General features: G+C 32.8%; 4 protein-coding genes and 1 long non-coding RNA gene across 8 annotated transcripts in view; 4 read left to right on the forward strand and 1 right to left on the reverse strand.

Moving 5' to 3' along the window:
* Positions 1 to 2,833, forward strand: part of LOC109582513 (putative ankyrin repeat protein RF_0381) — a 9,642-nt gene extending 6,809 nt beyond the window's left edge. The window contains exons 7-17 of the mRNA XM_019997257.1: positions 485 to 586; positions 637 to 741; positions 1,000 to 1,104; positions 1,415 to 1,516; positions 1,570 to 1,677; positions 1,791 to 1,895; positions 1,947 to 2,045; positions 2,179 to 2,280; positions 2,338 to 2,442; positions 2,656 to 2,760; positions 2,819 to 2,833. Coding sequence (XP_019852816.1) covers positions 485 to 586; positions 637 to 741; positions 1,000 to 1,104; positions 1,415 to 1,516; positions 1,570 to 1,677; positions 1,791 to 1,895; positions 1,947 to 2,045; positions 2,179 to 2,280; positions 2,338 to 2,442; positions 2,656 to 2,760; positions 2,819 to 2,833 — 1,053 coding nt within the window. The remainder of the gene's footprint in view (positions 1 to 484; positions 587 to 636; positions 742 to 999; positions 1,105 to 1,414; positions 1,517 to 1,569; positions 1,678 to 1,790; positions 1,896 to 1,946; positions 2,046 to 2,178; positions 2,281 to 2,337; positions 2,443 to 2,655; positions 2,761 to 2,818) is intronic.
* Positions 2,834 to 2,874: 41 nt separating this feature from the next.
* On the forward strand, positions 2,875 to 3,545 carry LOC109582540 (uncharacterized). The gene is made up of 3 exons (XR_002185139.1): positions 2,875 to 2,909; positions 3,292 to 3,393; positions 3,446 to 3,545. It is a non-coding gene; the product is annotated as an uncharacterized LOC109582540 (long non-coding RNA).
* A 182-nt stretch (positions 3,546 to 3,727) lies between these two features.
* LOC109582514 (uncharacterized) lies at positions 3,728 to 8,468 on the forward strand. The gene is made up of 12 exons (XM_019997258.1): positions 3,728 to 3,742; positions 3,880 to 3,984; positions 4,044 to 4,142; positions 4,788 to 4,889; positions 4,942 to 5,052; positions 5,264 to 5,368; positions 5,422 to 5,520; positions 6,649 to 6,720; positions 6,768 to 7,388; positions 7,644 to 7,742; positions 7,787 to 8,069; positions 8,161 to 8,468. The coding sequence occupies exons 1-12, from the start codon at positions 3,728 to 3,730 to the stop codon at positions 8,367 to 8,369; spliced, it is 1,920 nt and encodes a 639-aa protein (XP_019852817.1). The 3' UTR covers positions 8,370 to 8,468.
* A 282-nt stretch (positions 8,469 to 8,750) lies between these two features.
* Positions 8,751 to 13,899, reverse strand: LOC109582528 (DNA-directed RNA polymerase I subunit RPA1-like). 3 transcript variants are annotated; one of them, XR_002185126.1, is made up of 10 exons: positions 13,820 to 13,899; positions 13,723 to 13,769; positions 11,957 to 12,076; positions 11,738 to 11,815; positions 9,902 to 10,007; positions 9,742 to 9,830; positions 9,579 to 9,659; positions 9,465 to 9,524; positions 9,294 to 9,401; positions 8,751 to 9,248 (listed from the first exon to the last, which is right to left on the reverse strand). XR_002185126.1 is itself a non-coding variant. In XM_019997272.1 (8 exons), the coding sequence occupies exons 2-7, from the start codon at positions 11,792 to 11,794 to the stop codon at positions 9,348 to 9,350; spliced, it is 447 nt and encodes a 148-aa protein (XP_019852831.1). In that variant the 5' UTR covers positions 11,795 to 11,815; positions 11,957 to 12,492; the 3' UTR covers positions 8,751 to 9,248; positions 9,308 to 9,347. The 3 variants fall into 3 exon arrangements, 1 of the variants encoding a protein (XP_019852831.1); XR_002185127.1 differs by lacking the exons at positions 11,957 to 12,076; positions 13,723 to 13,769; positions 13,820 to 13,899 and adding an exon at positions 11,491 to 11,599 and having other exon boundaries at positions 11,738 to 11,914; XM_019997272.1 differs by lacking the exons at positions 13,723 to 13,769; positions 13,820 to 13,899 and having other exon boundaries at positions 9,308 to 9,401; positions 11,957 to 12,492.
* Positions 13,807 to 17,920, forward strand: LOC105312932 (prolyl 3-hydroxylase OGFOD1-like). Of its 2 annotated transcripts, XM_019997270.1 has the most exons (14): positions 13,807 to 14,043; positions 14,313 to 14,335; positions 14,381 to 14,568; positions 14,621 to 14,667; positions 14,996 to 15,096; positions 15,154 to 15,246; positions 15,547 to 15,573; positions 15,826 to 15,917; positions 16,196 to 16,324; positions 16,369 to 16,482; positions 16,787 to 16,866; positions 16,997 to 17,313; positions 17,422 to 17,480; positions 17,647 to 17,920. In XM_019997270.1, exons 1-14 carry the CDS (start codon positions 13,859 to 13,861, stop codon positions 17,806 to 17,808), a joined length of 1,617 nt encoding a protein of 538 aa, XP_019852829.1. In that variant the 5' UTR covers positions 13,807 to 13,858; the 3' UTR covers positions 17,809 to 17,920. The 2 variants fall into 2 exon arrangements, with proteins under 2 accessions (XP_019852829.1, XP_019852830.1); XM_019997271.1 differs by lacking the exon at positions 15,547 to 15,573.
* The last annotated feature ends 68 nt before the right edge of the window (positions 17,921 to 17,988 follow it).

Below are 17,988 nucleotides of genomic sequence, written 5' to 3' on the forward strand. Positions count from 1 at the left end.
AAAATGATTTCATTTTGACAAAATATTACATACATGTATACCTATTTTTATATCCTGAAAAATTAACTAAATTTAATTTAATTTGTACATAAGGCTTATCTATTACTCATAATAGTATGATGATACTCCATTACACTGTGCTAGTGAAACTGGTAACAGTAAAATCATCAAATTATTAATAACTAAAGGAAAGGCTGATGTGAATGTTGTGGATAAAGTAAATTTATTAATTAATAATCATTCCAATTGTATATGTTTGTGTTGTATCTATATAGAATAAAAAAACTCCATTGTTTAATGCTGTTAAGAGTGGTAGTATTGAAGCTGTTGATATTCTATTAACTAATGGAGCTAGAACTGATGTTGTGGATGAAGTAAGTAAAATTTTACTAGAATAATTGTTTAAAAAGAGTAACTAATACCTGACAATGTTAATTTTTGATTCTGTGATAAAAATAATGTTACAGGGTTTCCTTTGTCATAGGATGGTGAAACTCTACTACATTGTGCCAGTGAATCTGGTGAAGTTGAAATGCTTGAATTTTGGATTAGCAGAGGAGATTATGATGTGAATGTTAAAGATAAAGTAATGCATTTGAAATAATCACTAGTCACTTTATGTTGTACGTATTACAGAGGAATAGAACTCCATTGTTCAATGCTCTTGACAGGTTTAATAGTAGTGTTGAAGCTGTTGATATTTTGTTAACTAATGGAGCTAGTACTGATGTTATGGATGCTGTAAGTTACTATTATTGATATTTTCGGTATTTTTTGTGGGTGACCAAAAGTAAAATGTGTTTGTGTACATTCTGTGTGTTTTAGCAGCATTTAAAAATCAAGTGTTGCTTAGTTCACTTTTTTTACACAATTCAATGATTTTATTCATTTTTTGAGTCTCTAAATCTCTCACAGAGGTGCAAATTTATTTAATGAAACCTTCAACATTGATTTGCTCCATTGCTGTTAATTAACATTTATACTTAATTATTTATATAGGATGATGATAGCACTCCATTACACTGTGCTAGTGAAACTGGTAACTGTAAAATTATCAAATTATTGATAACTAAAGGAAAGGCTGATGTGAATGCTGTAGATGAGGTAAAGTTATTAATAATTGTATCATAATTATTATGTTGTATTTATAGAAAAACAGAACTCCATTGTTTAATGCTGTTGAGAAAGGTAGTATTGAAGCTGTTAATATTTTATTAGCTAATGGAGCTAGAACTGATGTTGTATCTAAAGTAAGCCTGTAAAATTCTACAAAATATGCTATTGGATCTAACACTTGCTACTATACCAGCTTTAAATACTCATTTTGATGGCATGATAAGAAGCTGGCTCTTTTGTTTTGGAATAATGACATGCATTATTGCATTATTTATATAATTGTTATCATTTGTTATAGGATGGCAAAACTCTACTGCATTGTGCTGGTGAATCTGGTGAAGTTGAAATGCTTGAGTTTTGGATCAAGAAAGGAGATTATGATGTGAATGTTAAAGATGAAGTAATTTCATTTCTAATAATTAGGTCTATTTTTCATTTTATGTTGTATTATAGGAAAATAAAACTCCATTGTTTAGTGCTCTTAGCAGGTTTAATAGTAGTGTTGAAGCTGTTGATATTCTATTAACTAACGGAGCTAGCACTGATGTTGTGGATACATCAGTAAGTTATGCTGTTTTTGGCATTTTTCTCCCAGAGGTTATCACTGACACAAACATTAGCCCAAACAAGCATCAATAAATTGTACATTTTTGTAATTTATTTTATTTTTATAGTACAGTGGTACCACTCCATTACACTGTGCTATTGAAACTGGTAGCAGTAAAATTATCAAATTATTAATAACTAAAGGAAAAGCTGATGTGAATGCTGTGGATAAGGTAAGTTATAAATAATCATTTCTCATTGCATCATTTTGTGTTGTATTTAAGAACAACAGAACTCCATTGTTTAAAGCTGTTAAGAAAGGTAATATTCAAGCTGTCGATATTCTATTAACTAATGGAGCTAGAACTGATGTTGTGGATAAAGTAAGTGAAATTCTACTTAATTTTTCTAAATAAGATAATTACAGTATATTTGCTACTATCAGATAGTGTTGATTAAAGAAGAAGGCTTGTTTTATTTAGAATATGGATATTATTTTTAATAATATTATCATAGGATGGTGAAACTCTACTACATTGTGCCAGTGAATCTGGTGAAGTTGAAATGCTTGAGTTTTGGATTAAGAAAGGGGATTGTGATGTGAATGTTAAAGACGAAGTAATTTAATTTCTATTTGGATCTTTTAGTCACTGACTTTTTTATCTTAAAATATAGAGGAATAGAACTCCATTGTTCAGTGCCCTTGAGAGGTTTAATAGTAGTGTTGAAGCTGTTGATATTTTATTAACTAATGGAGCTAAAACTGATGTTGTAGATGAAGTAAGTTTTATTGTGCATGCTCCATTTTAAAAATTAGATGAGTGTTAATGTTAATATTTGCCATTTTTTGGGTTGATGTGCATCATTTGTGCTTACCAGCATAAGGATTTTTTGGTTCCTGCACATGATTCAATGATTTTATATTTTTTGGAGACTATCCTTTAATAAAATACATTTACAATATCCTTGATTTTTTCAATTTATTCATAATAGCATGATGATAGCACTCCATTACACTGTGCTAGTGAAACTGGTGACAGTAAAATTATCGAATTATTAATAACTAAAGGAGAGGCTGATGTAAATGCTGTGGATAAGGTAAAGTTATTAATAATAATTTCTAATTGCATCATTTTGTGTATTTATAGAAGAACAGAACTCCATTGTTTAATGCTGTTAAGGAAGGTAGTATTGAAGCTGTTGAGGTTCTATTAACTAATGGAGCTAGAACTGATGTTGTGGATAAAGTATGTCTTAATTTTAAAAGATACATGTAATACTTGCTACTGCCTGATTGAGTAAAATGATTACTCATAGATATCAAAATACAAATTCGACTTAATTTTATAAAATAAAGAAGGATGGGATATGACAATATGCACATAGCTTTGTATTGCCTATACATGGAACAAAACAAGTGCCAACATTCACCAGTATAATTCTCACCCAAAATTGAGATGATAGGGAGGTAAATTACACAGAATAGACAAAGCAACAGTATTATCATCTACAATATTAATGCATTGTAACTAGGAATACATAGCAAGGTTTGAAGGTGTATGGTTGCTTGATTATGAAAATTGCAAAATTGTGTTATTATGCATGCACTATACATTATTGTTTATATAGGATGGTGAAACTCTACTACATTGTGCCAGTGAATCTAATGAAGTTGAAATGCTTGAGTTTTGGATTAAGAGAGGAGACTATGATGTGAATGTTACAAATAAAGTAATTTCACTTCTACTAATTAGATCTAGTCACTTTATGTTGTATCATATAGAGAAATAGAACTCCATTGTTTAATGCTCTTGATAAGTATAGATGTAGTATTGAAGCTGTTGATATTTTATTGAATAATGGAGCTAGAACTGATGTTGTGGATACAGTAAGTTATATCAAGAGTAGATCTATTATCTACACTTGGTTATATGTACTAAAAAGTTAGAGAAGTGTCATCTTTTTAGCATTTTTTATGTGCGACCAAAAATTATGAGCATCACGTCTGCATGAGCCACAGCATTAGGACCATGTGTTACTAGCTCATGTACTCCAACAATTTTACATGATCATTTTTGAAGTCATTTTGTCTCCTTACAGAAGTAATACTAGCATCCATTGATTATTTTTGACTCATAGTCATTAATCTACACATATAAAAGTTTTGAATGAGCTTATTTAGGTTGAATAATAATTATGATTAAATAATATATATAGGATGATGATAGCACTCCATTGCACTGTGCTAGTGAAACTGGTAACAGTGAAATTATTAAATTATTAATAACTAAAGGAAAAGCTGATGTGAATGCTGTCGATGAGGTAAAGAAAGTTATTAAATAATCATTTCCAATTGTATCATTTTTGTGTTGTATTTATAGGATAACAAAACTCCATTGTTTAATGCTGTTAAGAAAGGTAGTATTGAAGTTGTGGAAATTCTATTAACTAATGGAGCTAAAACTGATGTTGTGGATAAAGTAAATATAGATCTAACTTGCTATATAAATGTAATTAGTACATGCTATTACCAGGTAGTGTTAAACTATACTATATCCCAACTTGACCGTTGAGTTTGACCCAAGAAAAACTGGAATAACTTTTTATAGGAATGTGGGATAAGGGTGAGACTTTTACAGGTTCTTAGTCGCCCAATGCCATCACAGGATCTCAGGTCTTGGGTCTCTCAGCCCTTGGGAACCCTGAGAACCGGGTTCTCCCTATAAACCCAATGGCATACCAAAATGACGTTTTATGACAATTTATCTACGTCATAGTTTACATAAGAACATGTGGTCGAGCATCCAAACTGATAATTCTTACTTTTAAAAGCTAATAGAGCAAGATTTTCTGATAATGATGGCCTTTATGAAGACTAGTTGACTCCAGCAGCTATTGTACTGCTTATCAGAACAAACAAAACCTTTTTAAGAGTGTAATACAGGCCAACTACGCAGCTGTAAAATGTCAGCCATGCTTCTATGAATATCATTATAAGACGTCATCAGTGACGTATACCTACATTTTTCAAATTCCAAGCGGCTGGTGTCAAACTCAGTTGGGATATAGTATAGTTAAGAAAACTAGCCACTTTTGTTTGGAATAATCATTGATATTGTTCATAGGATGGTGAAACTCTACTACATTGTGCCGCTGAATCTGGTAAAGTTGAAATGTTAGAGTTTTGGATTAAGAGGGGGGATCATGATGTGAATGCTAAAGATAAAGTAATTTCATTTTTAATTATAAGAGCTAGTCACTTAATTTTGTATATTATAGAGAAACAGAACTCCATTGTTCAATGCTCTTGTGAAGTATAGGTGTAGTATTGAAGTTGTTGATATTCTATTAACTAATGGAGCAAGAACTGATGTTGCCGATACATCAGCAGTAAGTTATATTGCCGTGTCACACACAGTTTTTGTGGATGAATAAATGTTAAATTCATCATCTGTGATTGAGCATTAATGTAGCTCTTCAATGAGTTTTTGTATTTTTCAACTCTCTAAGTCCTCACTGAGATGATTTTTTGATCATTAATTGACTCATAACCATTAGATCTAGCCCACACAACCATTAATCAGAAATTATTTTTTTATAGTTCGATGGTAGCACTCCATTACATTGTGCCATTCAGACTGGTAACAGTAAAATTATCAAGTTATTAGTGACTAAAGGAAAGGCTGATGTAAATGTTGTGGATGAGGTAAAGTTATCAAATAATCATTTCTAATTGTATCATTTTGTGTTGTATTATAGTGGAAGAGAACTCCATTGTTTAAAGCTGTTAAGAAAGGTAACATTGAAGCTGTTGATATTCTATTAACTAATGGAGCTAAAACTGATGTTGTGGATAAAGTAAATTTTTTTATACTGTTTATGTCAAAAATTGGTAGCAGTGTTAATCACACCTGTTTTCACCCACATGCAAATTGATCCAATGCATATATGCTCACACTTTTATTTCTTCTACATCAGTTTTGAAGAAATAACAATTAGCACTGCAAAATGTAATTTGATAAAATTAGAATTAGAGGAGCCTGTTTTGTGTTGATCCTGATAGTCTGATACCAATTAAGTAATTTTATATTACATGTAAGTACTTTTCTCTAGTAAACACATGAATATAATACAAGCAACTTTTATTCATTGCTTACCATGAATGGACCTTAGCAGCTGAACAATTACTGTTATTGCAGTTAATCATTAAAATAGAATATAGCTATTGACTATTCTCTTAAGCCTCAAGATAGCTGTTCAAAGTTAAATCAACTCCAATCATTGATACTAATTAATACTCTTTTGTACTGATGGACATCAAGTACTCTGCAGTATTTGGTATTTCTCCCTTTACAATAATAAAATATAAAATGCAATTTTGTCAACCGCATGCATCACATGAGCATGTGAGCATCAGTTATTATAAGGATCATAACTCAGTCTTTCAATTTTTCAATTATTTACAAATATAGTACTACTATACTTGCTATACATTGTGAAGTAGTATTGTTATGGAAGAAACTAGCTTTTGAGACTATTGATATATGGCATAAAAGCCTTTTTCTTCTTATATTATCATAGTATGGTGAAACATTACTACATTGTGCTGCTGAATCCGGTAAGATTGAAATGCTTAAGTTTTGGATAAAAAGAGGAGATTATGATGTTAACGTTTTAGATAAAGTAATTTATTTCAAATTATCAGTCACTTCATGTTGTATTAAAGAAAAAAAGAACTCCATTGTTTAATGCTGTTAAGGAAGGTAGTATTGAAGCTGTTGATATTCTGTTAACTAATGGAGCTAGAACTGATGTTGTGGATAAAGTAAGTAAAATTTAATTTCAATTTTTATTTAAATATATAAAAGTATTTATACTTACTACTTGCTACCTATTAGAATAGTGATGACTATTCATTGTGTAGCATAGTAAAATTACATAATTTTTTAAACATTTTTTGCCATTTTTGTATGTATTTTATGGTAGGATGGTGAAACTCTACTGCAGTGTGCTGGTAGATCTGGTAATGCTGAAATGCTTGAGTTTTGGATTAGTAAAGTAATTTATTTCAAATTATCATCAGTCACTTTATGTTGCATGTATAGCGGAGTAAAACTAATGTTGCTGATAACTTAGGAGCTTTATTAAAGGAATTTGAAGGAAAAGTTACTAGAGAGCAAGCTGCTGCAATTTATAAATCTTCTGGGTTTAGCTCTGACGCTTCAATGAAGTGTTTAAAGGAGGGTCCAACATTGGAATCAATTTTATCAATGTTAAATCAGAAGATGGAGTCTGCAAAATCAGTCGTTGTTACAGTACATACAGATGACATGTGGCGTGATATTGTACGCCATTATAAGTCTGGTAGTGTTGATTTTGGAGAGCGACTATTCATCAAGTTGAGTAATACACTTGCCATAGATGCAGGAGGTGTACGCCGTCAAGTATATTCAACAGTATACAATGAATTCCATTGTAATAAGCATATAGAATTATTCACTGGACCTTTACACAGTCTTAGCCCTGCTTGTACTGCAGAAGCAAGGTCAAGTGGATTATTCAAAATCTTAGGCAGTATGGTTGGGCATAGTATATGGCAGGATGGCATTGGGTTCCCATTTTTTTCATTGACAAATTACACTTATATTGTGGAAGGTGAGGAGAAAGCACTTCAAGTATGTTCAGATAATGATATTGGTGCTGGTGTTGCTGCAGTTATATCAAAGGTAACGACTATAGCATCAAATTTTTATTCTAATTACTTATTATACATCATTTTTAATATTAAAAAGCCTTTACAGATATAAACTAAGGCCTTAGAAAGTTCTCACTGCTATGTGCATATGCAGCATTTTAACTGACACTTTTGGTATTGTTATGCAATTACTACCCACACATGGTATTATATTGTGCTATACCTATATAGGAGTAGTATGATATTATATTTATAGTAACGTTATGTCTTTCTTCGAAACTATTAGTTGCAAGATATTAAGACTGAAGATGATGGAAAAGAGGTTATGAAAGATGAACTAATCCTTGATATTATTAGTCGTTGTGGAGTTACAATGATTCCTAATGTAAGTCACCATTATCGTTTAAAGAGTTATTCATTGGTTTTTAGCCTTCTACAAAAAATATAATAGTTCAGGATATCATCACATATGAAGCATTGTTCAAGCATTCAAAATTACTCGATCAATTTGTTGAAGGATTGAAGGCTACTTCTCTCTATCCTCTACTGAGAGCATTTCCAGCCCTATTTCAACCTCTGTTTACTTTTACAGAGCTTACTTCTGAAGAAGTTCAAAAATCCCTAATTTTTCCGAATGAGGATTCATTCATTGCACAAGAAAGTATCATTTTACGTTATCTGAAGAAATATATTGATGAATGTGATTCAGAAGGTATATATGTATAGAATGTAGCATTAATTACAAGTTTTGAATCAATTCCACAGTTGTTTAACTGATTTTTACTCTCTCTACTGTATTGTAGGTTTGAAGGAATTTGCACTCAGTATTACAGGCAGGATCTCAGTCCTCCCAAAGTCAATTGAAATAAAATTTGAAGCAGATCGCATGGGGACAATAGCTACTCATAGCTGTTCAGGAGAACTAATTTTTCCATGCCAGTTTGAAGGAGACTACGAAATGTTTTGCTCAGCTCTGAAATCAGTTTTAACTCGTGACTTTAACACGTATTAATTTTGTTACCTTGTAACATCACTCTTTTTGACTTTAATAATTGTGTGTTTGCTAGTTATTAGATTTGCTGACATATTTAGATCAAGAGTAGATAAAACTTAATTTTTTGTGTGTGAATTAGACATTTTAAAAATTATTTTCATTAAAATTTCAAATTATGAGAGCCTGAGTGAGCTCAAATTGAGATAAAAGCAATACATGATTTGTGGGTAGGCCTAGCTAGTTGACCTGCAGAGGGGTGAAATTCTGTTTGTTCCAATGGATATTACACCCACACTACTCATGTATTAACATGGGCCACATTTACTGGAACATGTATGGTGAGTTGAATCATATAAGATAAACTGGCTCGCTGCAATTAAAATGATGCAAGTGAAATATTAATTATTAAGTTAATTCAATAAAACAATTAAGATCACATAACTAGTTTTTGTAAACATTGAAAAGCTCCAGTCCCCCCATGGACCACATTACCAGTCACCAGACAAGCTGAGGGCGACTAAAGAGTATCAACATCTCCTCTAACTGTTGCACTTCTTAAGAACTTCATTGTAGTCTCAAAACTCATCTGTTGGAATGGAGAGCTGTTACTGTTCATACCAAACCTACTAAAGGACTCATAGTCTCCATCAAATCTCATGTAATCAGCAATAAGGGACAGGTGATGATGATTAACTGATATGCCATACACATTGAATACACTTGATACTTCCTGTAGGAGAAGCATACAGAAATTCCTGTGACCAGTCATTGTATATGGTTATTAATTTTGATAATGGCTACAGCAGCAGCTTAAATGCTAAAAGTGGAGGCAATAGTGTGTATATTGTTAGTATATACTTTCCTAACATTGAGCAGGTCAGAATGCTTCCTCAGTTCCTGGTAGTAATAAAATGAAGTAAAAATTAACAAGTACTATCATACCTGCATATTGATACCTTCAGTTTTTAAACGGTAGATTTCCTCTTCTCCAGGTACTTAGCTCTCAGCAAGGAATCTTTTCTTAATATCAGGAACCTCCCAAACAACAATCTTAAAATATAATTTACATAAAATTGAGAAAATCATAAATACTACATGAAAATACGGAAGTACTTTGTTTGATAGTTTTTCTATAAAATAAGACATCATAATCTTATCATTACCAGTCTCAAACTGTAAGTACACATTGTAGTGTATAATAACTAAAATAATGATAGTTCATAATACTTTTAGTGTGAACTGACACCATCTCTCATTCTCTGCATCATATATGTACTCAGACAAGTGAGGATTACTGGAAACAACTGCCTATTAAAAATAAAAATATTTTGTTTATAAATAAATGCATAATACATGCATTGTATCATCCATTACAGATACAATAACCTACTTCAATCCTACTAGAGTCCATTGATGTACTCTTCTGTGATGGGAGTGACCACTCATACATTGACTCTGCCTCCATATCTAAATGAATACCTACAAAATATGTACATATAGTACATGTATACCGGTATGTGCAGGCATCACGAGTCATTCCTTTTAATTACTTTCTTCATTATTGTCCTTTCTTTTGTCTTTTTCATTCTCCTTTCCTTCCTCTTCTTCTCTTTCAATTGCTTCAATGTCCTCATCAGCTGCTTTATATGATACTTGCTAAATAAGAACAACAATAATAAACAGTATATACTTTCTATAAATTGCTCAAGCAATATTACAAGTTTACAAGACCACTAAATTTTGTTACAATGTATAAAAGTAATTATGCTATGCAGAAAGATTAATGTTTCCAAATATAATTTTCAAGTTCTGACCATTTAAAAACAAGCAATTAAAAAAAGCAAAGGCAGTTTATCTCAAAAATTGGCTCCAAAATCACACTTCCATTTTTATTACATTATCTGATACATGTACAAATTGAAGTCCTTATACAGAAAGTTTGAGTTGTTTTTGACAAACATTTTTAAAGTTACAGCCATTTTAAAAAAGTAGTAAAATTTCAGAAACGAGACACCTACGGTGCGTGGACTCGCCCCTATAGCTGTTATAGTGCTTGCCCTAGCTGTTTAATTATCAGCGTTAAAAGAACGACATGAAGAGAGTCTGCTCAACATTAGCTTCCTGCAGTTGCACTTGCTCTTGAATACCTGCAGAAGTACCAGCACTGCAGCACATACATGCAGCAGCTCCAGCCCCTCCCATGCATGTAGCTTGAAAGGTGTGGCATTACATCATCAACTGCAATGATGGCAGCAAGAAGACCATGTGAGAAAGAAGCTTCAATTTTTCTTTACTAATCATCAATACATGATAAACTTGCTGACAGAAAAGTTGCTGCCTTTGTGTATTTGAGATATTATAGGTACTTTAGTAACTATAACCCAGCAGGTTGTTGCTCAAGCGCTTCACAAACGAGTGACCTCCACAATTTTGAGTAAGTATAACTCTTCATCAAGTAAGATTTAGAGAAATATATTCATATTTTTTGAAGGCCATGTTGGAAAATGCTACTAGCTATCTCTAAAGTGCAAACACAAAGGAACTTGGCTCAACTACTCGATTTTCTTACTTTGAAGCTTCTGTACCTAGCGCTTGTATTTAAGCAACACAAAACAGTTAAGAAAGACTTTTCCAGGTCAAAAAGAAAGACCTAGGAGCTTAGAACACACTGTGCTAAAGTTATTGTTTATTAAAGACAAATTTCAGTTGTACAGAATGAATGAACGAATGACAGACAGACACAACAACTACCTATACCTTGTGCAGGCGAGGCCAAAAAGCAAAGGCTATAGCCTACATGCATGCTTTTTACCAAAAATTGGTTCCAAAATTGTCCCAAATTTTTATTACAATTTCTAATACATATTGATGTCCTCATGCTATGTAGAAATTTTGAACTGTTTCCGACAACCATTTTTCAAGCTCCATGCATGACCATTTTTCAAAATGGATCAATTTTTCAAAAATAGCAAAGGCTACGTGTATATAATAGCTCATGCTTTTTCTTTAAATTGGTTCCACGATCACCCAAATTTTTTTATTACACTTCATGATATAAATTAATATCCTTATGCTGTGTAAAAATTTGGAGCTGTTTCTGGCATATATTTTTTGAGTTATGGCCAATTAAAAAACTAACCAATTTTTGAAAATCAGCCCTCCAAAAATTGACTCCAAAATTACTCCACTGATGCATATGGATGTATTTATGCTATGCAGAAAGTTTGAGCTGCTTCCCACAACAATATCTGTAGAAAAGATGCTTAAGAATATACAAATTCTATTGCTGCACATGTATGTGTTTATCTTATTAAAAAATTTGTGATGCTATGCCTTGAAATTCTGTACTGCATCATGTAATGTATACATGTACATGTGCTTTTTACCTCATCAGGACTTCTTAAGTATTTAATCATACCGCCTCTCATGAAACACTCTGGCATCTTCCAAAACCTATTACCATCCTACAGTATGATACAATAAACATTAAAACATCATTAATTGCTACTCTGTAACACACACTTTGATGTACATAGAAATTAAAGTGACATACTATATGCATAATACATGTACATGTCATATAATAAGTGGACATATAGTCTTACCGAGAGTCTTACTCATAATGTACATATGACTTCCTTCAGTCATTTTGTATCAGTGTTCATCCAGTTATCACAACTAACCAAATGACCATTATACATCTTACCATTCTTCAACTCAACCAGCTAACAGTAAAAGAGGAGGAAGATAGAAAGATTAACCTACAGCGACCTTTTTATAAATGGTTGCAATATAAAGCTGTTCCACGGATGTTATCAACAGGGGGGGGGGGTGTAGCTGTGACTGTCCGCCATGTTGGGTGGCAAGAATGTACACAGGACAAATGGAGATGGAAAAACAAACTTAGATTCTCCAACGATGAGATATCATACTTTGCTGAAGAATATTACAGAGAGTTCTTTACTCAATACCTTCATTTCGTAGCTTGCATTAGCCTGTAACATCAACTGCAAAATTTATTCAGATTTTTTCTCCATTCTCCTTATTCCACCATGTACATTTTTGCCACTCAAGATGGCGGACAGTCATAGCCGCACCCCCTCGTTGATTACATCTGTGCAACAGCTCTATTCATATCTTTCCTGTGAATGATGTTGCCGATTTATAATGATATTCATTGGGATACCGTAAATGGAAAATTTTTCAGGCCGTCATAGTGGAGGTATACTATCACTAGTTACAATGGACCAACAGGCTAAAAACTGTCAATTCTACTTCTCCACGTCACTCCAGTGGCTTTAAACAGTTGCAGACTACTGAAAAGAAAGATCATAGTAAAGGTTGCAATTTTTTAACTTTTGAGACTATAATTGCTTCCTCTTCTTACAAAACGGCAGAAAGTGTATCGAGCTCCATTGGAAACAGTGCAGCAATACCTCCACAATGGCGGCCTGTAAAATTTTCTATTTACAGTATCCCAACGAATATCATTATAAATTGGAAACGTCATTCACAGGAGAGATATAAATATACAAATATGGCTTATATAATCATAGATATTAGAGACTACGTAACCATAGGATAGGAAACTAGCTCACGTGATCCATTCAAACCAGTATCAACTGCCCAGCCAACGACTGTCATTGGATTTTGGTGGGTGTGGTCAAAAAATGGCCACTCATCGATGACATTTCAAGGAAGATTGTATTCAAGCCAATGTTGATTTCTTGTTATTTTAATGATATCTCAATACTTCAATGTTTGTGTGACATGACTGTAATGAAAAAAATACTGATACCATTTTTATTTTGCAAATATACATGTACAGTGATTTTGTTCAAATTTTTGTTAGTTGCAAATTTGAAAAACTTTATGTACCTGTTGCACTATCACACAGGCAAAAATAGACTAACAAGATCATTGAAGATATTGCCACAATCATTGTGCATGGAACTGTCATAGTTTTATTTACTGATTCGCTATGTTAGAGGAGTAATAACTAAAATACTGTTTTTGCGAACAGTCCACTGTTGTACCTGTTACAGCTTTTACACAGCAAGCAAAGGGTTCTCCTATTGGATGAGGATAGTTTGATATTGTGTGCATGGAATTGGAGGGTTAGCATTTAAATTCATGCAAAGCATTTGACTATAATACTGCTTAAAAACCAAAAATTCATTAATTCCACATGAAAAGCAAGCCACATAATCAAATTTATTCTATTTAACGCCCAATCCAATCACGAACGTTGTTCGCCAGGGGAATCCTAGTTTCCTATCCTGGTTACGTAGTCTATAATATCTATGATATAATTTACGTTCAAACATCACATGCACCCAAAGTACTGAATTAATTTAAAATTATTCCTTACCATAGAATAGAACTATCCTGTGCTGCCTTCAATAAAAATAACAGGAACTAGAAATAAAACAAAATATTAATAAAAATTATCAAAACCAATCACTCACAAATTTAAGTCAGTATACGGTGATATCCAAAAGTAAACGATGGCAAAACGGGTCTCTGATGGCGATGATGTTCCTGCTCCTGTTGGATTCCCCGCATTGGCGCCTACAGCAGGTCCTGGTCAGTCTAGTAAGAAAGCGAGGAGAGAGAATAGTGTCCCAGAGCTCAACAATGCTTATATGAGTACTAAAGGAAAGCTATTTAAAGATATGAAAAGCGCTTGGAGGTTAGCACGTGGGCGGGCGGGGACTAGATTATTAGTTATTAAAGTTAATTAACTGATTTTAATAATTACTGTTAGGAGGATTTTACAATTTATTATGATACGTTTGTTATGATAGTACTACAAAATATCAATTTCTGTGTGATGATTGAAAAGCATTCTTTACAAAAATACAAAATAGCTTTTTACACTATATATATATATAAAGATAAATTTAATTATCCGCCATCTTTTGTCAATTAGTATATATAATCAAAATTTCTATTTTTTAGAAAAATGGAGCCTTTTCAATCAGGTGAAGATAAAGTTGCATGTTTTTCAATGCTCAAACTTTACTTAGAGTTCGCAAATGTCCTTTTTGATCCATTCATGTGTTGGACTCTTAAGGATTTCATTAGTGAGGGCCAGGAAGTGGAGACAGGAAGCATGGAGACAGGAAGTGGGAGGGGCTATGTATCAGATCTTAAGTCTTCACTAATGAAATTGAAATTTTTTGACAAGAACAACGACCTCTACCAATTCAAACAAGTAATTATCATTATTGTTGTTATTATTATTCATAGTTGTTATTTTGTTCTAGTCACACGATCTTAAAGAAGCAAAGTCAATTCAGATAAAACAATTTCGGTAAAACCTAATTTTTATTGTTATTAGTTAATTGTGTCATTTGGTACATATAGTGTAGCTAGTAATTTTGACAGGATGAAAAATTCAATTTGCTAATTTCCTACCATATAACGGTTTATTTTGAGGATAAAAAATTTTGCAAATATTGCCAAGTTGTGAAGATTCGCAAAATTAAATATCAATTTAATATGGTACAAGATGGCAGAAAAGTAGCAATTCGTGAAAATTAATTCCGTGCACTTCTGGATACAGGCCATTTGTGAAAATTATCCTCGAAATAAACCTGCTATATGGTATATGGTAAGTGTTCTGCTATTTTAATTGCTAGGGATTTATTAATAAGTGGTGTACTGCCATGGTTACGAGAGCTAACTGGTATTGACCTGTATGAGACTGTGGATGCAACTTGTGCTAAATACGATTATACAGGTCACGTGACTGATATGTATACCCTCATTTGATGTAGAGTTATCTCTCTCTTTGTAGATGTATTATTGTGTCATGATGATGAGCTGGAGGGTAGAAGGATTGCATACATATACTATCTTGTAGATCCTTCATGGGAGAAGAAAGATGGGGGTAAGAATTACTGTATAGCACTTTATTTTGGTAACTGCCAATCATTAATGTAAATCCTCAGTGGTAATGTTTGTATTGTGTATACAAAAATTGGCAACTTAAAAAGCCACCATTTACATTATTGTAGCAGAAAATAGCAGAAAATTAAAATAGCAGAAATTGCCAGAATATTAAACTGCCAATCATTAATGTGCATGCTTGTGTGCATAAAAATAACCAAATAAAAGTTTCAAGCTCATCTTTATTGAAGATTTGCCAAATTAAGGCACACATTAATACTTTATTCTCTTCACTCTATAGGGACACTTGATATATTCAATACTGATGGTATGTACATTTGTAATTTATAATACCGTATATGGGGTATATTTCATGGGGATTTAATTTCGCTAATTTCACGGTCTTAAAAAATTCGTGAAAATTTTTATCTATGAAAATTATTTTTTACCATACTAATAATGGTCAGTAGAAGAAAAACGTGAAAATTTTTCCTTGTGAACAGGTTGAAAGGTAATTTTCGTGAAATATTTTCCCCGGGAAATATACCCCCTATACAGTAATAGTTATTTTATTATGTAGAGTTTGGTCAGCCTCATCAGATAGTCCATTCTATTGTTCCTTTGTGGAACTCTTTTATATTCTTTGAAGTCACTCCAGCCTCTTTCCATCAAGTAAGATACTGTACCTTGTGTAGCACTTATATTTGTGGACATCAAATATCTTCCTGCACATGTATAGCTTTCACAAATAAAAAATTTCACAAAATGACCTATTAATTCATTCAACAATGTGTGGCAAGGAAATTTTATCAGAATTTAATTTAACCAATTTTAACCATCCACAAAATTAGTGAAATTTATTATCCATGAAAATGTACATGTACATGTAAGTGCTATACAGTAGTTCATTATGCAATCTATCAATCAGATTTCCCACTCACATGTGTTAGGTATCTGAAGTGTTGACGGCTTCAAAGACTCGTCTAACAATCAGTGGCTGGTTTCATGGGCCGTCATTGCCTCGCCCATCTCCTTATAAGGAAGTCATGCCATTAATGCACCACCCACTGGATAAACCAGTATGTTAACATTGTATTAATAATTGTTTGACTTGTCAAACCAGTTAGAGGTGTTGGCGGAGTGGGTTAGTCCAGTGTATCTTGATGTTGGTACACAATCACAGATAAGGGAACAATTTGAGAGTGAATCACAAATTGAATTACCTGACTTCTTAATAGTGAGTACACTTTAAATAAGAAATGCATTATACTTGCAATAACTGTAAAAGAGGATGTGTTTATGTGCACTGTACTTATTGAGTTTTTTCATTGTCAAAAGTTTATGCAAATTGACCAAATTTAGTTGCAATTACCTGGAATGACAATAATAACTTAAATGTATACATGATGTACATGCAGTTATTTCACATGACAATGCACTCAATTCTCTTGTGCCCTTGTCCATTGAACTAATAGTAATTATAGCATAATCTCTTATTGCTCTATGTAGATTAACTTACATGTATTGATATGTACTTGTAGGAGGATAAATATAAGTTGTTGTGCAATGACTTAAATAAAAAGGTAAACATCTGGGAGAGAAGAGGACCACCTAATAAAAGGTTAATAATTATGCATTCTGGAACAAATAAATATTTATACTGAAAAGTATAATTTTCATTGTAATATCTTAAACAATAAACATACTGTCATACTCTTATTGTAGCTAACTTTCTCTATTCCTGAACCTAGAAATATTGAAGTTGCCCAACCAGACAAACTGTTACCGTCACCTACTGAATGTCACTCCCTTTTTCTGTCTGAGCCTTTCTGTCTCCTCCTCTCTCATCTTACTGGCCTACAGCTAACATCTCATACTCTAAACCTCAACCCTAATGATGATGTATCCATTATACCAGAGGGTAATAACACTCCTTGTAACTGTCATGGTGACTGGTACCGCTGGCAGCATGGTGGATACACACTGATGAGTGATAGTGCCAGCACTGTTAATGGAGAGGATGCAGAAGAGTTCTCACTTGAAGCAAAGCTATTTTTTAATACAGAAGGTAAGAAACTACATGTAATGTTTTTACATTAATAGAATGGATGTATATTGTTTGCCAGCATGCCATCAATTTACATGAGACTTAATAAATGCTCTTTGTACGATACAGAATGGACAACTGAGTTTGGTGGCTGTGTAACTTTTATTGTAAAGGATGAAGATGAAGAGGTATTGAATCATTATTTACATAGGTTTGGGGGGAATGTGGGTGTATCATTTAGTGCTGATTATTTTTGTGGTCATTGAGCATGCATGCCTATGGTTCAGGCATGCAATGCATATAGCAAATTCCTCCACTGTATCTATTTTTGTTCTCTTCTCTCTTTCATCATAGCTTCTCACTCTAAATCCAACTCCTAATTCATTACAGCTGGTATATAAAAATGATGCAGATACACTTAGTTTTACTAAGTACATCAATGTGAGATCTGAGGAAGAAAGCAATGGCCAGCTCATGTGGTATTCACTGGACACTGTGTATCAAGAAAACAATTAATGTTTTATTTCAATTGTTAATGTCAATAATGTGTATAATCCTGCATAGCCAGTCCCTCATTTCATATTCTAGCTTTATCCAAGCAATTCAGATGGCTGCTTGCCCACCAAAATAATAAAGTTTTGCTAGCCCATACAGTCATTTGGTGGTCACAGTTGACATAACCTTATGTTACCTGTG

The sequence above is a fragment of the Amphimedon queenslandica genome, unplaced genomic scaffold, assembly GCF_000090795.2.
Source record: "Amphimedon queenslandica unplaced genomic scaffold, v1.1 AMPQUscaffold_13378, whole genome shotgun sequence".
Classification (NCBI taxonomy): Eukaryota; Metazoa; Porifera; class Demospongiae; order Haplosclerida; family Niphatidae; genus Amphimedon; species Amphimedon queenslandica.

What these genes read in the sequence shown, in the direction of transcription:
- LOC109582514 (XM_019997258.1), top strand. An exon ending in ATGTGAATGCTAAAGATAAA is followed by an intron (nt 4,890 to 4,941) that starts GTAATTTCATTT and finishes TGTATATTATAG; the next exon opens with AGAAACAGAACTCCATTGTT. An exon ending in ATGTAAATGTTGTGGATGAG is followed by an intron (nt 5,369 to 5,421) that starts GTAAAGTTATCA and finishes GTTGTATTATAG; the next exon opens with TGGAAGAGAACTCCATTGTT.
- LOC109582528 (XM_019997272.1), bottom strand. Translation starts at nt 11,794, where the DNA reads ATGCCAGAGTGTTTCATGAGAGGCGGTATGATTAAATACTTAAGAAGT. An exon ending in AAAGGACAATAATGAAGAAA is followed by an intron (nt 9,831 to 9,901) that starts GTAATTAAAAGG and finishes CATATTTTGTAG; the next exon opens with GTATTCATTTAGATATGGAG. An exon ending in TAGAAAAACTATCAAACAAA is followed by an intron (nt 9,402 to 9,464) that starts GTACTTCCGTAT and finishes TTATATTTTAAG; the next exon opens with ATTGTTGTTTGGGAGGTTCC.
- LOC105312932 (XM_019997270.1), top strand. Translation starts at nt 13,859, where the DNA reads ATGGCAAAACGGGTCTCTGATGGCGATGATGTTCCTGCTCCTGTTGGA. An exon ending in ATTCAGATAAAACAATTTCG is followed by an intron (nt 14,668 to 14,995) that starts GTAAAACCTAAT and finishes TTTAATTGCTAG; the next exon opens with GGATTTATTAATAAGTGGTG. An exon ending in TGATATATTCAATACTGATG is followed by an intron (nt 15,574 to 15,825) that starts GTATGTACATTT and finishes TTTATTATGTAG; the next exon opens with AGTTTGGTCAGCCTCATCAG.